The sequence below is a fragment of the Podarcis liolepis genome (genome assembly GCF_965112155.1).
Source record: "Podarcis liolepis genome assembly, chromosome: 3".
Lineage (NCBI taxonomy): Eukaryota > Metazoa > Chordata > Lepidosauria > Squamata > Lacertidae > Podarcis > Podarcis liolepis.
Genome location: NC_139557.1, coordinates 103,974,749 through 103,995,622, shown reverse-complemented (window position 1 = coordinate 103,995,622; position 20,874 = coordinate 103,974,749). Strand labels below are relative to the sequence as shown.

General features: G+C 43.4%; 1 protein-coding gene across 2 annotated transcripts in view; it reads left to right on the top strand.

Moving 5' to 3' along the window:
* The window catches only part of SRBD1 (S1 RNA binding domain 1), a 176,504-nt gene that overhangs the window by 138,012 nt on the left and 17,618 nt on the right, over window positions 1-20,874 (top strand). For both annotated transcript variants that reach the window (XM_083494251.1, XM_083494250.1), the window contains 3 exons: window positions 15,417-15,523; window positions 17,098-17,274; window positions 20,344-20,496. In XM_083494251.1, coding sequence (XP_083350377.1) covers window positions 15,417-15,523; window positions 17,098-17,274; window positions 20,344-20,496 — 437 coding nt within the window. The remainder of the gene's footprint in view (window positions 1-15,416; window positions 15,524-17,097; window positions 17,275-20,343; window positions 20,497-20,874) is intronic.

Here is a 20,874-nt window from a genome sequence, read left to right as displayed (position 1 = left end):
ATAAAAGTACAAACTAGAACAAAAAATATCCAGAATTGTGTCCAGCGTGGGGAGGAGAGGGAGAAACCACATGCAAAAAAATCTTCAAAAGAGAGTCTTGAAGTAAGGCTCTTTTATCAAACATCAGAGGAATAAGCTTCTGTTCTTAGAATCTAATTGAAAGGGGTTTTCCAAAGGAGACGCTAAAGATTAAAACCTCTGGTCTGAACTTTCAGAGGCTTCTACATGAGATGTAAGGTGTCTTTCTTATGTTGATTGTCTTTTAATTCTCCACATGAAAGGATGTTACGCATTGTGTCTCACATGGGCCTTTCCGTATGTTTTGATTATAACCACCGTCTTTTTGCAGAGAGGCAATATTGTACCTGTGAAACAACAGTCAGGTACATTCAGGTTGTCCTGAGAACGTCACAAACCTGAGAACATAAGTCTGTGGTTTCTACATATGCCCACATCGTTCATAGAAACATAGCGTTGGAAGAGACACTGAAGGTCATCTAGCCCCTGCAATACAGGAATCTTTCTATTCCCGCATCTAGGAAAAAGAGGTATTGTGGCAGAGCCAGTGAAAGATGTGGCCTGAGGAGAGGGCATGGTCTGAGGAGAATCCCAAAGACCAGATAGAAAGGACTGCATCTTCCACACCAGGGCCTGAGATTCCCTATCCCCTATCCTAGATGGTCGCCATTTTGAGTCCCTCACAGAGTGTGAAGTACCCCTCATCTCCTGTTGCTGGCTTTTTCCAAGACTCCTAATCATGGGTAGGCAAACTAAGGCCCGGGGGCTGGATCCGGCCCAATCGCCTTCTATATCCGGCCTGCGAACGGTCTGGGAATCAGCATGTTTTTACATGAGTTGAATGTGTCCTTTTACTTGAAATTCATCTCTGGGTTATTTGTGAGGTGTGCCTGATGTTTTTACATGAGTAGAATGTAGTGTGCTTTTATTTAAAATGCATCTCTGGGTTTTTTGTGGGGTATAAGAATTTGTTCATCCCCTCCCCCCCAAAAATATAGTCCGGCCCCCCACAAGGTCTGAGGGACAGAGGACCGGCCACCTGCTGAAAAAGTTTGCTGACCCCGGCCCCTAATCAATGAAGTTAAGAAAAAAAATGTCCCAGTGTAAACTTTGGTTAATAGATTTTTTTGCAGGTTCCCCCTTTTGCCTTTCCTACCTGAAAAAGAATCAAAATTACCTAATTACATCTTAGTACTTTATTGGGGACGCGGGTGGCGCTGTGGGTTAAACCACAGAGCCTAGGACTTGCCGATCAGAAGGTCGGTGGTCCCTGCTCCTGCCAACCTAACAGTTTGAAAGCATGTCAAAGTGCAAGTAGATAAATAGGTACCGCTCCAGCGGGAAGGTAAACGGCGTTTCCGTGCACTGCTCTGGTTCGCCAGAAGCAGCTTAGTCATTCTGGCTACATGACCCGGAAGCTGTACGCCGGGTCCCTCGGCCAATAAAACGAGATGAGTGCCACATCCCCAGAGTCAGCCACAACTGGACCTAATGGACAGGGGTCCCTTTACCTTTACTTTATCTGAAGATGCTTAGAACGTCCACGTATCTGTCTTTCAGTGGCAGCTACTGCCATATGACCGCTTGCTTTGTGGTATGCGTGCATGCCTCCGTAATCTCCCTTTTACTTGTAAAGTTGACAAATTTGTCATGGAAATAATCAAAAGAAAATATCCATGGAAACCAAAAATCCTTACAGGCCCTTTTCTGAATAGTGAATAACTTCAAAGGGAGAAATGCGTATAAACCAGGTTTACAAGCTGCTGGTTATAAAGCTTAAGGGTTAAAGTGTAATTTTAATATCAGAAGTTCCTTTGATGGTTAATTACAGTGTGTAACACTTTTATTTTTTATTGCTGCACTCGTAACCAGACATTTGAATGATCTAATTTTATCCTGTGGCACTTCCTGTTTCGCTGGCGATAACCTCAAAATGTGAGAGCCAAAAGTCTCACTTAGAACCCATGTGAAAAACTTGATTTCCACAAAAATGATTTATTCTGAATACCCACTTCTTTAAATGAAGTTGTCTTTTTTTAAAAAAAACTGGCTGCACTATAAGAAGGATCATGTGAAATATTTCCAGTGCATCATTCGTCAACAGAGATGGGAAAGGATGTTTAGTTGGAATTATTTCTTAGAAGAGGGTTCTACAGTGGTACCTCTGGTTGCGAACGGGATCTGTTCCAGAGGCCCATTCACAACATGAAAAGAGCGCAACCCTCAGCGGCGCATCTGCGTATGCAAGGGTTGAGATTCGCCGCTTCTGCGCATGCTCGTGACGTCATGTTGTGCTTCTGCTCATGCACGACCGGCGAAACCTGGAAGTACCGTATTTTTTGCTCTATAAGACTCACTTTTTCTCTCCTAAAAAGTAAGGGGAAATGTGTGTGCGTCTTATGGAGTGAATGCAGGCTGCGCAGCTATCCCAGAAGTCAGGAACAGCAAAAGGGATCGCTACTTTCACTGCGCAGTGATCCCTCTTGCTGTTCTGGCTTCTGGGATTCAGAATATATTTTTTCTTATTTTCCTTCCCCAAAAACTAGGTGCGTCTTATGGTCTGGTGCGCCTTATAGAGCGAAAAATGCGGTAACCCTTTCCGGTACTTCTCGGTTGCCGCAGGACGTAACCTGAAAGAACGTAACATGAAGCAAATGTAACATGAGAAATGACTGTATCTGTAAAAACTTGTATAAGAACATAAGCAGAAGCTGCTGGATCACAGCAATGGCCCTTCTAGTCTAGCATCCTTGGCCCCACAGTGGCCAAGCAAATGCCTGGGGGAAATCTGCAAGCAGGACCTGCATACAAGAGCACTCATCCCTCCTGTGGTTTCCAGCAGCTGTTATCCCAGGGGCCAGCAAACTTTTTCAGCAGGGGGCCGGTCCACTGTCCCTCAGACCTTGTGGGGGGCCGGACTATATTTTGAAGAAAAGAAATGAACGAATTCCTATGCCCCACAAATAACCCAGAGGTGTATTTTAAATAAAAGCACACATTCTACTCATGTAAAAACACGCTGATTCCTGGACCGTCCGTGGGCCAGATTTAGAAGGCGATTTGGCCGGATCCGGCCCCTGAGCCTTAGTTTGCCTACTCGTGTGTTATTCAGAAGCTTTGCTGCCTCCTATCATCCCTCACCATGTTGGCTGGGGCTATTGGGAGTTGTAGTCTAAAACATCTGGAATTGGGGAAGATTGTTGCGATTGTCTGTCTGTGACATGACGTCACTTCAAAATGGAATACTTAGCATAGCCCCCTTTCCTTTCTGTTTCATTGGAACAGAAGGGTGCTAAGTTTTTGTTGTTCATTGCCTTGGGGAGATGGAGGAGCCACAGAAGTTTGCTAAAGGAACAACCTTTTTAAAAACAACAACAGGCAAATAATATCTAACCAGGTGGACAGAAATGATGCCATTCCTGTGCTTTTAACTGAAGTTGATTTGGTGTCAACGTAGCTTGAGACTCACATTAGTGTCCCTATTTTGAGTCATTCACAAACTTGATCCCCAAGGATCTTACGTTGAAATCGAAAAATACAGTCATACCTTGGGTTAAATATGCTTCGTGTTGAGCATTTTCGGGTTGCGCTCCATGGCGACCCGGAAGTAGCGGAACATGTTATTTCGGGGTTTTGTCGCTCGCGCATGTGCAGATGCTCAAAATGACGTCACGCACATGCGCGGAAGTGGCGAATCGTGACCTGCACACACGCAGACGCTGGTTGCGTTCGCTTCAGGGTGCGAACAGGGCTCCGGAACAGATCCCGTTCGCATCCAGAGGTACCACTATAATAGGGATGACCAAAAATACTACTTCGGTGATCAGAGTTTAGACATATACTCTATGACAAGGGAGGGGGGGTTCTTTATTTTTCCTATAAATATGTCAAGTTTTGTGTCTTCCCTTAGCATGCATAGATTCACAGCAGATGTCTGCTCCATCTGGTACAGCTGTTATCTTTTGAATATTAGAAACTTGCGGGTGCCTCTTCCTTAATGGGTGCTTTAGAGCACTGCTCTTGCAGGTGTTAAGCTGCATGTGTTTGTTGGGCAAAGCTGCAGCACGTTGACAAGGAGAATTAATAAGCCTTTTTTTGCAAGACAGAAATATACACATAGCTACTCCTTTCAAAGGATTCCTTGTTCCTTCTCTCTCATGCTTTGCTCACCAGACTGTTTGTACAGACAGTCAAGTCACTCCTCGGAATTACATGACAAATAAACAGTGGGGGGAGCAAGCAGTGCGAAGGAATTGAGATTGGATCCACAGTCGAAGGGTACAAGGAGCCCTCACATTGAGACGACAGGCCCCACTTCTGAAGGGGAGGTGCCACTGGGACAAGAGTTATAAGGAGGAAGGGAAAAATAAATAATGAAAATAGATTATGTGTGTGAGAGTGTATGATGGATAGATCAATAGGTAGACAAATGGACTATGAGATCTAGGTATTTGCATTTGTGATTGTATAATTTCAAAACTGATTATACAGTTTTAAATTAAATCAATTAAAATCAATTAAATTAATTAAAATGAATTAAAATTATATTAAAACTGGTTATACAGTTTCCATTTCCATTTAAATTGTCTCAGACCATAGGTGCTTTTTGAATTAAACTAGAATAAAGGAGTGTATATAGCAGATGGACATTGTGACAAGTGGCAAAACTCCAGTTTTACAATGAATATCAGTGTTTTGCAGTTTATGTTAACGTTTTTGGTCAGATAATGTGTTAAAATGTGTCCCTTAAAGGATCACCTCTCTTAATCCTGAGGAGAATCTAATGGCCAATGTCTTAACATGCATACAGTCATACCTTGGTTTTTGAACAGCTTAGTTTAATTTTAACCTATGTATATTTACATGTTCTCTATTGCTGTATATGCCCGTATTTCTGGTCTGTGACCATAATAAATCAATTCATTCATTCAACTGCTAGCACATTTGCAAAGCTAAGCAGGGCTGCAGTTCGGTGCCCACCCCCACCCCCAAGAAAAGAAGGGACCTGGGCCCCCTAGGAATTGACACCTATATCTAGAAGGCACAGAATTGTACAAGGTTTGGTTCAGCAGTTTATCACACTAGGCTTCCCTCCCCAGTAGCTATTACAACTACATTTAGCGACATACATAGCCATGGACTCACCTGTGGAAAAACATGACTGGTGAATCATGAGTCGGCAAATGCGTCCTCTTTTTTGCTCTTCAAGATAAAAAGGTAAAGGTAAAGGTACCCCTGCCCGTACGGGCCAGTCGTGTCCGACTCTGGGGTTGCGCGCCCATCTCACTTAAGAGGCCGGGGGCCAGCACTGTCCGGAGACACTTCCAGGTCACGTGGCCAGTGTGACGAAGCTGCTCTGGCGAGCCTGCACCAGCGCAGCACATGGAAACGCCGTTTACCTTCCCACTATGAAGCGGTACCTATTTATCTACTTGCACTTAAGGGCGCTTTCGAACTGCTAGGTGGGCAGGAGCTGGGACTGAACGACGGGAGCTCACCCCGCCTCGGGGATTCGAACCGCCGACCTTGCGATCGGCAAGTCCTAGGCGCTGAGGTTTTACCCACAGCGCCACCCGCGTCCCATATCTCTTCAAGATATGGCAACCCTAAACTTGGCATCTAAAGTTACCTAACTTTATTTGTTTATCAAAATTTATATACCACTTGATTGCAGTAAAACCTCAAAGTGGTCTACAATCAATGCTAAACTTATCAATTAAAAAAACAGTTAAAGGCAATTACACAGTGGTACCTTGGTTTAAGAACAGCTTAGTTTATGAACAACTTGGATTAAGAACGCTGCAAACCCGGAAGTAGGTGTTTTGGTTTGTGAACTTTGCCTTGGAAGCAGAACATGTTGAGTGTGTTCCATTTGTAAATTGAGTCCCCCGCTGCTATGGGAAAGCATGCCTTGCTTTAAGAGCGCTTTGGTTTAAGAACGGACTTCCGGAACGGATTAAGTTCGTAAACCAAGGTACCACTGTAAAAACATTTTAAAACAATTAAAGCAAACAGTAATAGAGATTAGAAGAAGAGTTTGGATTTGATATCCTGCTTTATCACTACCCGAAGGAGTCTCAAAGCGGCTAACAATCTCCTTTTCCTTCCTCCCCCACAACAAACACTCTGTGAGGTGAGTGGGGCTGAGAGACTTCAGAGAAGTGTGACTGGCCCAAGGTCACCCAGCAGCTGCATGTGGAGGAGCGGAGACACGAACCCGGTTCCCCAGATTACGAGTCTATCGCTCTTAACCACTACACCACACTGGCTCTCATTACCTAGTTACTACCTAGCACATTTCATAACTTGAAAAAATAACAGTCATTTTCAGCACTATAGTGTATAGCCAGAGGTGCCAGAAAGGTGGGGTTGATGTTGCCAGCACATTTGCAGACATCTTTGTAGCACAGAATTGGAGTGCCAAAAAAGAGTGCTGCATGCTGGAAGAATGAGGTGATGATGACAACCACAATGAAGATTTAAAATTAATTAATTAATTAGTAGTCCTTTTTAAAAAATAATATTTTTTTTATTGAATGATTTTATGTTTCAAAAAACATTACAACCATACTACCACTAAATATAACTGAGAAATAAAAATTACATACATCAATATTTAGTTTGTTATTTGTTTTTTACCGTCTTATTTCCTCCCAAACATTCCCTACAAAAGCACACATATGTACACACACACACACACACACACACACACACACAAAATTAATTAGTAGTCCTAATTGGATTTCTTACCTGCCCTTCACCACGAGTTCCCAAGGCAGGTTGCAGCAATTTTAAAGATACAATATTAAAAACAGTTTAAAACAAATAAATGGGAAGAAGAATAGGATTGTTTCTGAACGTACATATGTCAGAGGGCTGTGCAACTACAGCATGTAATGTAAACTATACAGGGAATGTGCTAGACTCACCTCTGTGGGGAGAATTCCACAACTTAAGCAGACTGTTCCACAACAAGCACTGGAAATTGTATAGCTGATCTCAAAAATGAGAATTGTTTAGATGAGGAGTCTTCGTGATTTTTACAGTTTCCGCTGCTTTCTGCCAGGCTTTCGTGTATCTGCTTCATAAGCCCTGTTGAAGATAACTGGGCATTGCACCATAGATCCCTCCAAAGTTTGATTGGCTCTAGTTCTGGGCATTTGACCTTCTGCTTCCAGGGAACTGAATGTTCTGCAAGATCATTGACAGCTTTGTCTATATATACATTATATAAAATAATAATTTTTTATTCATTTTCAATTACAATCCAATAGTAGCCTCATTATAACAATACCAATTTATAATAGAATTATTGATACCAATCATTCAAATACCGAATTATATAATTTAGTTATATAATTAATTAATTAGCAGTACTAATTGGATTTCTTACCTGCCCTTCACCACGAGTTCCCAAGGCAGGTTGCAGCAATTTAAAAATACTAGATTTGTGTGTGTGTGTGTGTGTGTGTGTGTGTGTGCTAGATTTGATTATTTTCTTTAGTTCTAAAATCTAAAATTTTATTAGTTTCCGGTCATAATAATAATCCCTTATACAACGACTGCAATATTAATAACTTCTATTCGCGTTGACACGTTAAATGATTTATAAAACTGCAGGTGAGGAACTCAAACTATATCCTTGTTTTTCCTGTGTGTGACAATTATTCTGATCACCGTGTTTCTTCCTGTCCTTGTAAGATGCTATGTCTTTCTTTCCCCCGATTGTTGCTGTTATCCGTCATGCAATGGGCGGAGCTGGTATGCCATTGTTGTTCCAGAAATTTCTCCATCGCTTTGTCCCGTGTTAATGATTGACAGCTTTGAATCCTGTGCTTCAAGTCTCTTTACTTTGGAGACATTGGTGTAGCACTTGACAACTGCATCTGGGGAGAGAGACTGGGAATCATTTCTAAGCAGATTTAGGTCAAGTCATCATTTAAGGGTGTGTGTAAAAAGACTCAAAATAGTTTACATTTTTATTCCAATTTTTTTTTAATGAAAGCCTTAAGTGAATGTCGATATTTTAAACTCACGGCATCAAAAGCAAAGATTGCTTGATACATGTTTCTGAATGATGAGGTCCAAATCTCAGCTGTGTTTTTTAGACATCTCCAAATTTGGCTGTGCTTGGTAGCTAATAGTTCTTTTGGGTCAACGCTTTCCTGTCCTCTCATTTGACTTCACAAACCACACGTATATGCTTTGGTGCTCCATGGCTACATTGACCACCTACAGCCGCTTTACTTCAGCCCTAAAAAATGCATGGTAGGCAAACATCTATACAGTGGTACCTCGGTTTACGAACTTAATCCGTTCCGGAAGTCTGTTCTTAAACCAAAACCGTTCTTAAACCGAGGCGTGCTTTCCCTAATGAGGCCTCCCGCCACCGGTGCCCTTTCACCATATGACTTCCGTTCTTAGACCGGGACATTACTTCCAGTTTTGCGGAGTTTGTAAACCAAATAGTTCGTAAACAGGGCTGTTCTTAAACCGAGGTACCACTGGTATCTATATCGTGCGATTTCAGAGGAAAGCCTTGCTCTTGCCCTCTTCTGTACATTGTAAAGGCCTTTGGCTATGCACAAGAAATTGATTGATTGATTGAGTGATTGATGATGATATCAATATTTTGGAAAATATTTGTCTATCCATTCGATATCCATTAGGGCATCTCTTAAGATAACATCACAAAATTTGGCATGATGGTTCCTGCGATTGCGGAACAAGTGTAGGTCTATGTTTGGCTATGATTGGGTACCACTTTGAATCAATATAGTGGACTGAACCTTCTGAAACTACACTCTTAATGTAACGTTTCCCTGATGGGAGAATCCTCTTCAGAGGAGGATCTGGCATGCCCCAAAGTAGATGTCACAGTGAAGCAGGCTATGTCAGTGGGCAGTGGACAACAGAGAAGGATGATCTGGAGCCTTCAGGGGTCAGGGAAGCTCAACCTCATCCACAAGATCTAAAGGGCCCTTTCACGCGATCAGAAGCTGAACTGCCACCAAGTCGGGGGAAGCACTGGTGCTTGAAGGTGCAGGCCCAGTCAGCTGCCAGATGCTGGAATCCTCAGGAGTAAGGGGCTACCTGTGAGGAAGCTACTACTCCTGAGTAGACGAAACACATCAGGCAGTCCAGATGTCTTGCAGCTGTTCTCTGGGTGGCACATGGTTCCAATTCCTGGCAGAGACTGCTGGTATAACATCGTTGCATCAGCTCTAGCCAGCATGACCAAATGGTCAGGGATGATGGGTAGCCCACCAACATTTGGAAGGCATCACATTGTCTATCCCTGTACATTTAAGCAATATATACCACTTCATAAAATACAGATACTTGATGTCCGGAGGTTTTTTAAACAGGTTCTTGGTGTCTGTGCTTCAGCATCTATTGCGTGCAATCAGATTATCTAGCTGAATACACAGAAGAGGATTATGGTGCCTGCATGACATCATCTTCATTTGAAACATCAATGGTGTTGGGTATTATTTTGAGCTTAGGAAGCTTTCCTATCTTATGCATCTCATGTTGCTGTTCATCATGGTCATTGTATGCTTAAGTTTGATAAACTGTGATAAAGGAATGAGGGCTCGCTAGAGCACAGCTTAGGGAACCAATCTGATATTAACCACAATTTAATGAATTACAAATACGAGTCAATGGAGGCTGATGCTGGTAGCATGTCATATTTGGTTAAAATAACTTTGGAAGCTCTCAGTGGCTTACAAGATAAAACAAACTATTGGGTGAAATAATCTGGGATCTTGGCTCAAAGCCAGCATGATGTCCCGAACAGATGCATCACAAAACCACTGCAGATCAACCCAGATTTATATGAGTGACTTATAAGAGCCCCTGAGCTAAGCCAACATGGTGATTGAATTAGCTCCTGCATTTACAAAGCATTCAGGCTTCTTGGCTCTGGTGGGCCTGAGCAGTAAAGTTGACATTATTGTTGCTTCAAGTGCATGTACTGTGTATAGATAAATTTAAAACACTTCAACTTTTTCAAAGTATAGTGAACTTTTAAAAGCAGGAATAAGTACTCAAACCCTGAAAAGGGAGCAATGGGTGCTGAGACTGTAGCAAAAGGCCTAGCTGATCTTCCCACTGGTGCTCATTGGGAAGATTTTGGTTGCCGCAGGACTGAAATGTATCTTGCATATATTTATCCCTAAATATAGTTTACAAGGGACGTGAGTGGCACTGTTGTCTAAACCACTGAGCCTAGGGCTTGTTGCTCAGAAGGTTGGCGGTTCGAATCCCCACGACGGGGTGAACTCCCGTTCCTCGGTCCCTTCTCCTGCCAACCTAGCAGTTCGAAAGCACGTCAAAGTGCAAGTAGATAAATAGGTACCGCTCTGGTGGGAAGGTAAACGGCATTTCTGTGCGCTTCTCTGGTTCGCCAGAAGCGGCTTAGTCATGCTGGCCACGTGACCTGGAAGCTGTCTGCGGATAAACGTCGGATCCCTCGGCCTATAGCGCGAGATGAGCGCACAACCCCAGAGTCGTCCACGACTGGACCTAACGGTCAGGGGTACCTTTACCTTTACAGTTTACAAACGTACTAACTTTTGCATTTGGTCCTATTCTGATATCTTGGCATTGTTAATTTCATTTGGAAGACAAAAATGTAGCATACAAAAGCAAACCCCAGCTAATCGAACTCTCAAATGCTATCTGGAAGAAAAAGTCCTACAGACTGCTTCAGAGCGCCCTCAGATGGGACAGCAAGCAAGCAAGAAACCAGGTCATCCAGTGAAGATGGATTCAGGACAAACAAGAGGAGGTAGTTCTCCTTGCAGCACATAATTCAACAGTGGGATTCTCTACCAGAGAATGAAGTGATTTCTGCTAACTCAGACATTTAAAAGGGGGAGGGGGATAGGCAGATTTATGGAAGGTAAGGCTATTAGTGGCAGCTAGTCATGATGGCTATATATTCTCTCCAGTATCGGAGGCAGGGGAACAGCAGCATCAGAGGACTCTTGCCTTCACGTTCAGCATGTAGACCAGAGCTTTCCAAACTGTGCATCACAATGTTAGTGCATTGCCCAAACGCTCCCAGTGCTCCTCCTGGGGCTGGAAAAGGGTTAGTTTAACCTCCAGTAAGACTGAATTGGACGTGGGTGGCCCTGTGGGTTAAACCACAGAGCCTAGGACTTGCTGATCAAAAGGTCGCCGGTTCGAATCCCCGCAATGGGGTGAGCTCCCGTTGCTCGGTCCCTGCTCCTGCCAACCTATTTTTTTAAAAAAATAATATTTATTAAATTTCCAACAAATTAAACACAACACTACAAAAAACCAAAAAAGAAAAAACATACAATACAATACAAAATAAAAGAAACAAACAAAACAAAACAAAACAAAAACAATTTAAAACACAATCCAATTTCAACATCTTATCTTTCTTTCCCTTATTTCCTCGACCTCCTCTCACCTCCCTTTTTGTATTCCACTTCTGTTAATTGTTTCAGCAATTCCTTTCCATCTTCCTGTTTTCTATCCTATAATTGTCTTAACACATTCTAACCATATTTTTCCCTTTAAAGCTCTAGTAATCTATTTATACTTAATTCCTTATAGCATTTCTACTAAAGCCATATAACTTCATTCCAACATTTTTCTAACATTCATTAATTTTACAGTATTTCTGTAAATAGTCTTTAAACTTTTTCCAGTCTTCTTCCACCGACTCTTCCCCCTGGTCTCGGATTCTGCCAGTCATTTCTGCCAATTCCATGTAGTCCATCAACTTCATCTGCCATTCTTCCCTGGTGGGTAAATCTTGTGTCTTCCCCTGCTCCTGCCAACCTAGCAGTTCGAAAGCAGGTAATAATGCAAGTAGATAAATACTTCCCGGCGGGAAGGTAAATGGTGTTTCCGTGCGCTGCTCTGGTTCGCCAGAAGCGGCTTAGTCATGCTGGCCACATGACCCGGAAGCTGTCCGCCGGCTCCCTCAGCCAGTAAAGCAAGATGAGTGCCGCAACCCCAGAGTCATCCGCGACTGGACCTAATGGTCTGGGGTCCCTTTACCTTTACCTTTAAGACTGAATTACTCTGTCACAAAATGATACATGGCTAAGATTTACATGGGAAATCTAAAAAATATGCAGTATAAACATCGGAAATTGGGAAACACTGGCCTGCGAGCGCTCCAATTGGAGAATAGCCTCAACCAAAGGCATCATGGACTTCAAAGAAGCATGAACTGAGGATGAAAGGGAGAAACGAGCTAAGAGGAAGGCACATTTGGCAAATCCACACGGTGATCAATTCCCGCCCAGAAACCTATGTCCCCACTGTGGAAGGATGTGTGGATCCAGAACTGGCCTCCACAGTCACTTACGGACATACAGTTAAGACCATATTCATGGAAGACCATCTTACTTGCATACGAGTAATCACCAAAGAGGAAGACGACATGTCTAAAAAGTGTCATCAACATGACAAGTTTGGAAAGATCTGATGTAGATTTTGTGTCTGGTCTATGGGTTCTGGTTAGGCCTTTGGTCTGGTCCAGCAGGGCTCTTCTCGTGTACTTGTGCAGATTTTATTGTGTTTTTAGGAAGTGGTCATTATACAATTTCAGTGAAAAACTTCTTGAACCACTTAGTCTCATACTGAGCATTAACACAGAACAAAATCATACGTGCTAAAAGCTAGTTGTGGAGAGAGAAGAAAAAGTAATGAGCTTAATGAGGAACATCAGTTTGTGGAGGAAATCAGAAAAGCCCTTGCATACCCGTGAAATGTGTTTGGGAGTGCAAATAGGGCTTTTGGATCTTGTCCACTATGTGTTTTTACATGTCCTTCTCACAGTGATACACAGAATGGGGCCCTCACTGCCTCCTCCACCTTTTATGTCATGTAAAATTCTATGCCACACTTCAGCAAAGAACTCTCAGAGTGGCTCACGTATTAAAGCAATAAAATAGCATATATTTAATTGGTAACAGTGTTAGAAAAATGGCACAAAGGCTGGGATCCAAAGAGGCCTGTTTGCACGGAAGGGGCGCTCATAGCATCTCACATCACAGAGCATGTTCCTGCTTCAAGAGTAGCTTTTAGGAGGGAACAATTAGCTGCCAGGGGTGGGACGGGACTAAATCTGTGGTTTGTGTGTGATATTAATATATTCTTCTGCTTTATGTCTGTCTTGCTAATTACCGTATTTTTCGCCCTATAGGACGCACTTTTCCCCCTCCAAAAATGAAGGGGAAATGTGTGTGCATCCTACGGGGCAAATGCAGGCTTTCGCTGAACTCTCGCTGTGGAGAGTTGCCTGCATGCTGAAGCCATAGGACGCACACACATTTCACCTTCATTTTTGGAGGGGGAAAAGTGCGTCGTATAGGGTGAAAAATGAGGGCTCCCGCTGCTTGCGGAGAGTTGCCTGCATGCTGAAGCCTGCGCGCGCTCAGCTCAGCGCGTCCAGGCTTCGCGGACCTCTCCGCAAGCAGCGGGAGCGCTCCCACGGCCTGCAGAGAGCTGCCTGTTTGGGGGCTGGGGTCGGGGGAAGCTCGAGCTTTCCCTGCCCCAGCCCCGCGCCTGGGGGGGGAATATTTTTTCTCTCTTTATTTCCCCCCAAAAAAACTAGGTGTGCCTTATGGGACGGTGCGTCCTATAGGGCGAAAAATACGGTAATGCTGCACCACTCCTACTGAAACCTGGTTTTGTCCAGCTTAATCACTAAAAGGTAAAGGGACCCCTGACCATTAGCTAACCCCATCGCAGGGATTCGAACCGCCGACCTTGTGATCGGCAAGTCCTAGGCTCAGTGGTTTAACCCACAGCTAGGGTGCTTTTAATTGAGGGAGTGTCACATTTTAACGGACCAAGCTGTGAGTTAAGGAGGCCTGCGTCCATTTTGTTTTCCTGTATTGCTCTATCAAGCAATGGGGAAATAAATACGAGAGATGACCTTTCATTCTAACAATTACTGGTATCATTTTTTAAAATTATTATTACATGGGGAGAGGCCACAGCTCAGTGGCTGAGTATGTGCCCAACCCAATTTCAGTCCTTGGCACTTCCAGGTAGGGCTGGGAGTGTTCCTCATCTGATAATCCTGGAGAGCTTCTGCCTGTCAGTGTAGAGACAATACTGAGCTAGATAAACCAGTGGTTTTACTCCCTATGTTCCTAAATGGTGTCTCCTACTTTCTTCTGTAGGGACGCGGGTGGCGCTGTGGGTTAAACCACAGAGCCTAGGACTTGCCGGTCAGAAGGTTGGCGGTTTGAATCCCCACGACGGGGTGAACTCCCGTTCCTCGGTCCCTGCTCCTGCCAACCTAGCAGTTCGAAAGCACGTCAAAGTGCAAGTAGATAAATAGGTACCGCTCTGGTGGGAAGGTAAACGGCGTTTCCGTGCGCTGCTCTGGTTCGCCAGAAGCGGCTTAGTCATGCTGGCCACATGACCCAGAAGCTGTACGCCGGCTCCCTCGGCCAATAAAGCGAGATGAGCTACGCAACACCAGAGTCGGCCACGACTGGACCTAATGGTGAAGGGTCCCTTTACCTTTACCTTTACTTCCTTCCGTAGGGCAAAGAAGTATCTGTATTGTGGTCCTGATGATATGCAGAGTTATTTAAAAGTAATAGGTTGATTAACTAAAGGGCAACATCCCAATCCGGCACTATACATGCACAACATCATGTGGAACACTGCAGGTGGCCCAACCCCTTTAAAGAAGCTGGAATCACACCTGTCAGGCTGCATCCGATCCTCGATTCCTCCTTCCCAAAAGTTGCTCCTGCTGCTTGATCTAGCTGGGATTAATTTGTGCATCACATGCAATTCCACTTGTACAGGGGAAGCACATGTACAGCCATTCGTTGGATCAGGATGCAGATTATTATTTACTGGCAGGTTTTGCAGTGAATAATCTACTAAGTATTTTGCTATCCAAGTATGTAGCAAATTTGGAGGGGGTACGCATAAGTAAAACCAGTACATTGCAGTAATTCCTTCTTGCAATGATTCCTTCTGTCTTCATTTCCATTATATCATTTTTAGAGGAAAAACATGCAAGTGCTTGCCCAGTAATGGGTCTTTGTTTTGAGAAGAAATAGGATAGGCTGTCTGTCATGTGCATAGCTCCTATCTGGAGTTCTCGCAAACTGTTTTTAAAAGGAAAGGACAGCTTGAAAATAAATTCAAGGGAAGAACGCTAGCTCTGCAGTATGAGCAGTGGCAGTACATCAGATGTGCATCTCCCGGGCTCTTTCACGTGTTGATATTATACCAGCAAATGTTTTATTAAAATTGCCATTCTCTGGAATTCTCATTTCTGTGTGGTTTCCGTATTTCAGTAATCCGATATTGCTCAGTTATTGTTGGAATTTTTTTTTTTGTCTCTCCCCTCTCCCTTGCACCCCCAAATCTTGCAGCATGACGTATCTCAGACCCTGCTCAAAGCAACCCTAGACAGCGTGGTGGAGGAATGTGTCAGCTTTGTCGGAGTTGATATTAACATCTGCTCAGAAATATTATTAAGGTGAGCTTGGAAGACTTGTGTGTTTCAGTAACCACATGGAGTTGGATCAAATGGGTTCAGAGGTTCAAATCTGCCATGGCTCCCAAATGAGACCAGTGGCTTGAATCCTCACGTTTAACACTTAAGAGACAAAGAGTCTGTTGTCCACAGAATGTTAGTTGTTCTCTTCTTCTGTGGGTGCAACTCTCCTTTCATTAACAGTTTCCCCTTGCATTCTGAGAGGCCTTAAGCCTGTAAGATATATTGAGAGAGTAGAACTGAAACGGATGTGCTTATTTTGTTTCACTGGGTCTACTTCACTGGGTCTACCTTAGTTTAATATCAACCCTGTTCCCAAGCCTACTGACCACACTCACTACCACATCCCTTATTCTGCATGCTACAATACAGTTGGGTTTATATCCACTGCCTTGCGGGACATCTTCAGGAGTAGAAAAGACTAAGGAGTAAACACTACACAAATCTAGAGTGGAGTCCCTAAGTCAGTTGGATGGCTCCTAGTATGGCCTCCTTCCAACAATTGCTGCAGCCAAGCTGGTGCCAAATGTATTGCTCTGCTTTCCTTTGGACCACATTAGTGAGGCCGAGAGGAGGGTCTTGCCATCTGGGCAATCCAGGACCCCCATGCTCACTGTCCAGGCTTGCGCCCTGGAGAGGTCGCTTTGGTGATGCTAATGCAGCTGTTTGATTTCATCCCTGGAGGTGCACTCCATCGTCTCTTGAGACACATGGATGCCAACAGCAACAGGGTGGTGGGTTTGCTCATTTTCCATGTTGATTCCTGCATTTGGAGGGAGAATCTGTTTTCGCTTCACATATTGTCCCTGGGGAAGGTGGGATATAAATAAAATTTTATTATTTATTATTATTTATTATTATTATTATTTATTATTATTATTTATTATTATTATTATTTATTATTATTTATTATTATTTTTTATTATTATTATTATTATTATTATTATTATTATTATTATGGCTCATTTATTTTCTCACATAGAGCCAAACTTCCCACTATGGTAAACATGATTTTTACACACACACACACACACACACACACTCTCTCTCTCTCTCTCTCTCTCTTTAACTGGCCATTTTTATTTTGAACAAAAGCAGGTCTCTGTTCTGCCCTCCTCATTATCCTGTGCATTCTTGGAAACCAGAGGGGAGCTTGTCACATCCAGAAAGGGAGATTCCCGGGATTTTTCAGCAGTCTCTTCCTTCCCTCCACCCCCGCCTCAGCCCTGGAATCTGAACTGCTCCCTGCCATTGGTTCCTCCTTCTCACTAAGCCCTGTTGTACCTTCAGTATCCAGCGCCTCCTCCCAATCTCCCCACCACCTCCGACCTCTCTTCAGTGTCTCACCACCAACCCCCAGGCTCCAAGCCTCCCCCCTCTGGGATTTCCCCGGCTGGTGCCTCCCCCCACTCCTTTGTCCCCCAGCCAGTCCCTGACATCTGTACAACAAACAGAATTCACATTGTGCCTTTGCATTAGTCATTGCTTAATACTTACACAGGTGATTCAATGCTTACACTGATGTGTGGGTACCTTCTTCCCTCCGTCCTTCTTAGACATATTGCAGGACTGAATGCCAACAGGGCTAAAAATATAGTTGAATGGCGAGAGAAGAATGGAGTGTTCATTAATCGGGAGCAGCTCAAGGATGTTAAAGGACTGGGTCCAAAATCCTTTCAGCAATGTGCTGGCTTTATCAGGATTAACCAGGAGCACATCAGAACTCACTGCAGGTAATGTATTAAGGTGTGATGTGGACAACAGGTTACAGTTATTACTTTGCCACCTACTTGTTTAAATGAATGTAGAGAATCACTCATCTTCCAACGGGAGGCAGAAGCTTAGTAAAACAAATTAAAAGGAAGACAGTAAGTTGGAAGTCGTCTTTTCCCATGGCCCTGAGAGAGGGTAACCTGGTTTCTTTTGAAACTGCCATGTTACTAGTATGCCAATGTTTTATAGAATGACAATATGGCACAGGGGCTGGAGAAGGTATGGGGAACATGTGGCCCTCCAAATATTGCTGGATTACAACTCCCATAATCTCTGGCTGTTGGCCCTGCCGCCTGGGTCTTTCTCTGTCCTTCTAGCACTATTTTGATCTTGGCAGCTGCAGACATTCTCTGGCAAATTGGAACTGTGTGTCATAATAAAACTTCCCCATCCCTTCCAATGGAAGAAACCCCAAACGAAAGTTCAATTAAATTTTAAGTAGTGCTGTAATGCAATAGCAACTCGGCTGAACTCGGTCTGGAGCTGAGCATTGGGGCTCACTCCAAAGGCTGACCCCACCCTGAGACATGAAGATACTTTGAAGGCCAACTTCAAAGTGCACAGATTAGATGTTAAAACCTTTGAGCTTGCTGCACCAACCCGCTATAGATGGAACGGTCTGTGTTATGAGCCCATATCTATGTTAGAGGAGCAACTTGAGTAGTCTCTGCAGGAGAAGGGACTGCCAGGCCAGCGCTATACACTTTGGCCCACAAACTGATACACATGTGTTTAATATACGCAGTCATGTCTGCCAACCTCAGACTGGACTTGTATCTCGTGTGAGAAGCCATAAAAATTAAGTAAGGATGCAAGTTGGAAATAGCTGCACATCCATTCGTTGTAGCAGAGTAATAGTAAGGAAATAAAATCAAGTACTGCGATAGGAAAACTGTGTTTGTCTTTCATCATGAAGAAATATACGTTTGGCTGCACATTACCTTAATTAACAGTTCATTAATGTTTTTTATTACAAAATATCATGAGGTTTAATAGGTCACAGCCTGCTTCTTCAGACACAAATTGCAGCTTAGCATCTGAAGTAGTAGATAACCACCTACAAAAGCACATGCCATTTTCTAATTTAAAAAAAAGATGATTAATGGTTAATCTCAAGGTGCCATCAAACACATTTCTCTTCAAGTAAGCCAAGCTTTTCTGTGCCATTGTTTTGGGCAAAAAGCTCCCAGAACACCCTAAAACAACTGTTCAAACCATCAAGTCAAAAAGTCAACAATTTAACTCAAAAAGAAATGTGTGGAAAGGAAAGGTTTTGACCAACCAAAAGAGCTGCAATAGTGCTTTGCATGCAGAAGGTCCCAGGTTCAGTCCCCAACATCTCTAGGTAGGGCTGAGATAGCCCTGGCTTGAAACCCTGAAGAGGCTCTGCCAATCAGTGTAGACGATTCTGCACCAGGCAGGCAAAAGCTCTTAACTTGGCATGAGGCAGTTTCCAATGTTCCCTAAGTATCAAGGAATGGTACAAAACCTAGAGCCATTTGGGCTAAGGACCTCCTGGGAAAGGACTGCCTGAGGAAGTGCAAGAAAACATATTATTACGAATTTCATGTATGAATCACTTCCATGAGTCACCCCAAAGTGATTTACAATGTAATAAAGTATATATATTTGTAAAAAACAACAACGCCTAACACAATGATATATACAAACACACACAGTTTAAATCAACAACAGCACATACATAAAATCCATAAATCCATTCATGTCTAATACAGACGCCAACTGGGATAAAGTTCTCCACCTTAAGGACCATCTGATTCCTTATGCTTCACCTCGATCACTGAGATCCTCTGATAGGGGATTTCTGGTGGTTCTCTACACCCCTGAGGTTTGGTTGGCATTGACTAGGAACTCCTTACCAATAGAGGTTCAGCAGGAACCACTCCTCCCATCTTTAAAGTGTCTTTTGCAAACTGTTTGTTTAGACAGGCCTCTGCTGGGTAGATTTTCTTTTTCACCAATCAGTATTTACTGGTGTTTTTATGAATGTTTTCTGCTGATTTTATTCTTATATGTTGTATACCACTTTGATATATATAATGAAAATGCATATTAGAAATGAGTGAATAAATAAGTAAATCTAGAAGGCTTGCTAAAAATATATGAAGCTGACTTGTCCTCTTAGAGGTCCTTTGCCCACCAGCCCAATAATGACAACTCCGTCTAGATGGGGTGAGCTCCCATTGCTTTGTCCCAGCTCCTGCCAACCTAGCAGTTCAAAGCACACCGGTGCAAGTAGATAAGTAGGTACCGCTTCAGCGGAAAGGTAAACGGCATTTCTGTGCGCTCTGGTTTCCATCACGGTGTTCTGTTGTGCCAGAAATGGTTTAGTCCTGCTGGTCACATGACTGTCTGTGGACAAACGCCGGCTCCCTCGGCCTGAAAACAAGATGAGCGCCACAACCCCATCATCGTCTTTGACTGGACTTAACTGTCCAGGGGTCCTTTGCTTTCACCTTTACTCCGGCTAAAAGTGGTTCTTCAGGACTTAGGTGGAGGGCTTCCCAGTCCTTAAAACTTGTTTAACGAACATAGGACTAAGACCACTGGTCTGTGCAACTCATTAGTGTCTACAAAACTGATGGCAGCTCTCCAGGGTTTCAGAGAGAGGTCTTCCTCGGTCCTACCTGGAGGTGCTTAGGGTTGAACAAAGCAGTGTTTCCCCCACCTAGGTACAGTAGATTGAACCTCAGACATTCTGTACCTTCAAAGCATGCTCTCACCCAATGGGACTTCCCCTAAAATGATGTTTCTGCCCAGGTTTGCACCAGACATCTTTCAAGTGAGTCTAACATAATAGCCGCCATGCGATTAGGAGATTTGTGGGTTTGCTTTGGTCAGGATTTCCAAAGGTTTGTTAATTATGAAATTCGCTTTCACTCATAAGATCACATTTCCTTGGCCCCTTGTAGTGCTAGCACAGGGGGAGGTAAACACTCTTTTCAGGGACACTCTTTTTTAACGGCAACTCCACATTTCTCTTTCTCTTCCATCATTTTGGACATCAGTCAGCAGGGTGAGCTTGCAGCTGAGGGTCATAAAACAGCTGCAAACGAGAAGCAGGGTAAGAAGAAAACCAAAGCGGCAATAAACATCATTCGACGGCCAAATCCTTTGGATCAAACTTGCATCCACCCAGAATCATATAAGATTGCAATGAGGTAAGCAATAATACAATGGCTCTACAGTTAGCACATTAACTTTTCATTTAGGAAATGGTCATTTTTCTCGGATAATGGAAAAATCAGGGGAGCAATACATTGACTTTAATAAGTCTTGTACTATAATGACGGCGAAGTTAAAAGTCTTCAGTTCTGTTTGGCGTCCTTTGGCACACACAAGGCATTCCTTCACCCATACGAAAGAAACCGTTGCAGCTTATATGAATCCCCCTGTGTATGTTGGAACTGTCACATTGACTGGGGCTAATGGACCAGGGTCCTAAATGTTAAGTTGTTTTGCACAGTGATAACTTGCCAACCTTTCTGGATGGTGACACACATGTGCTCCTTGTGTTGTTTCCATGTCAAGCATAGATT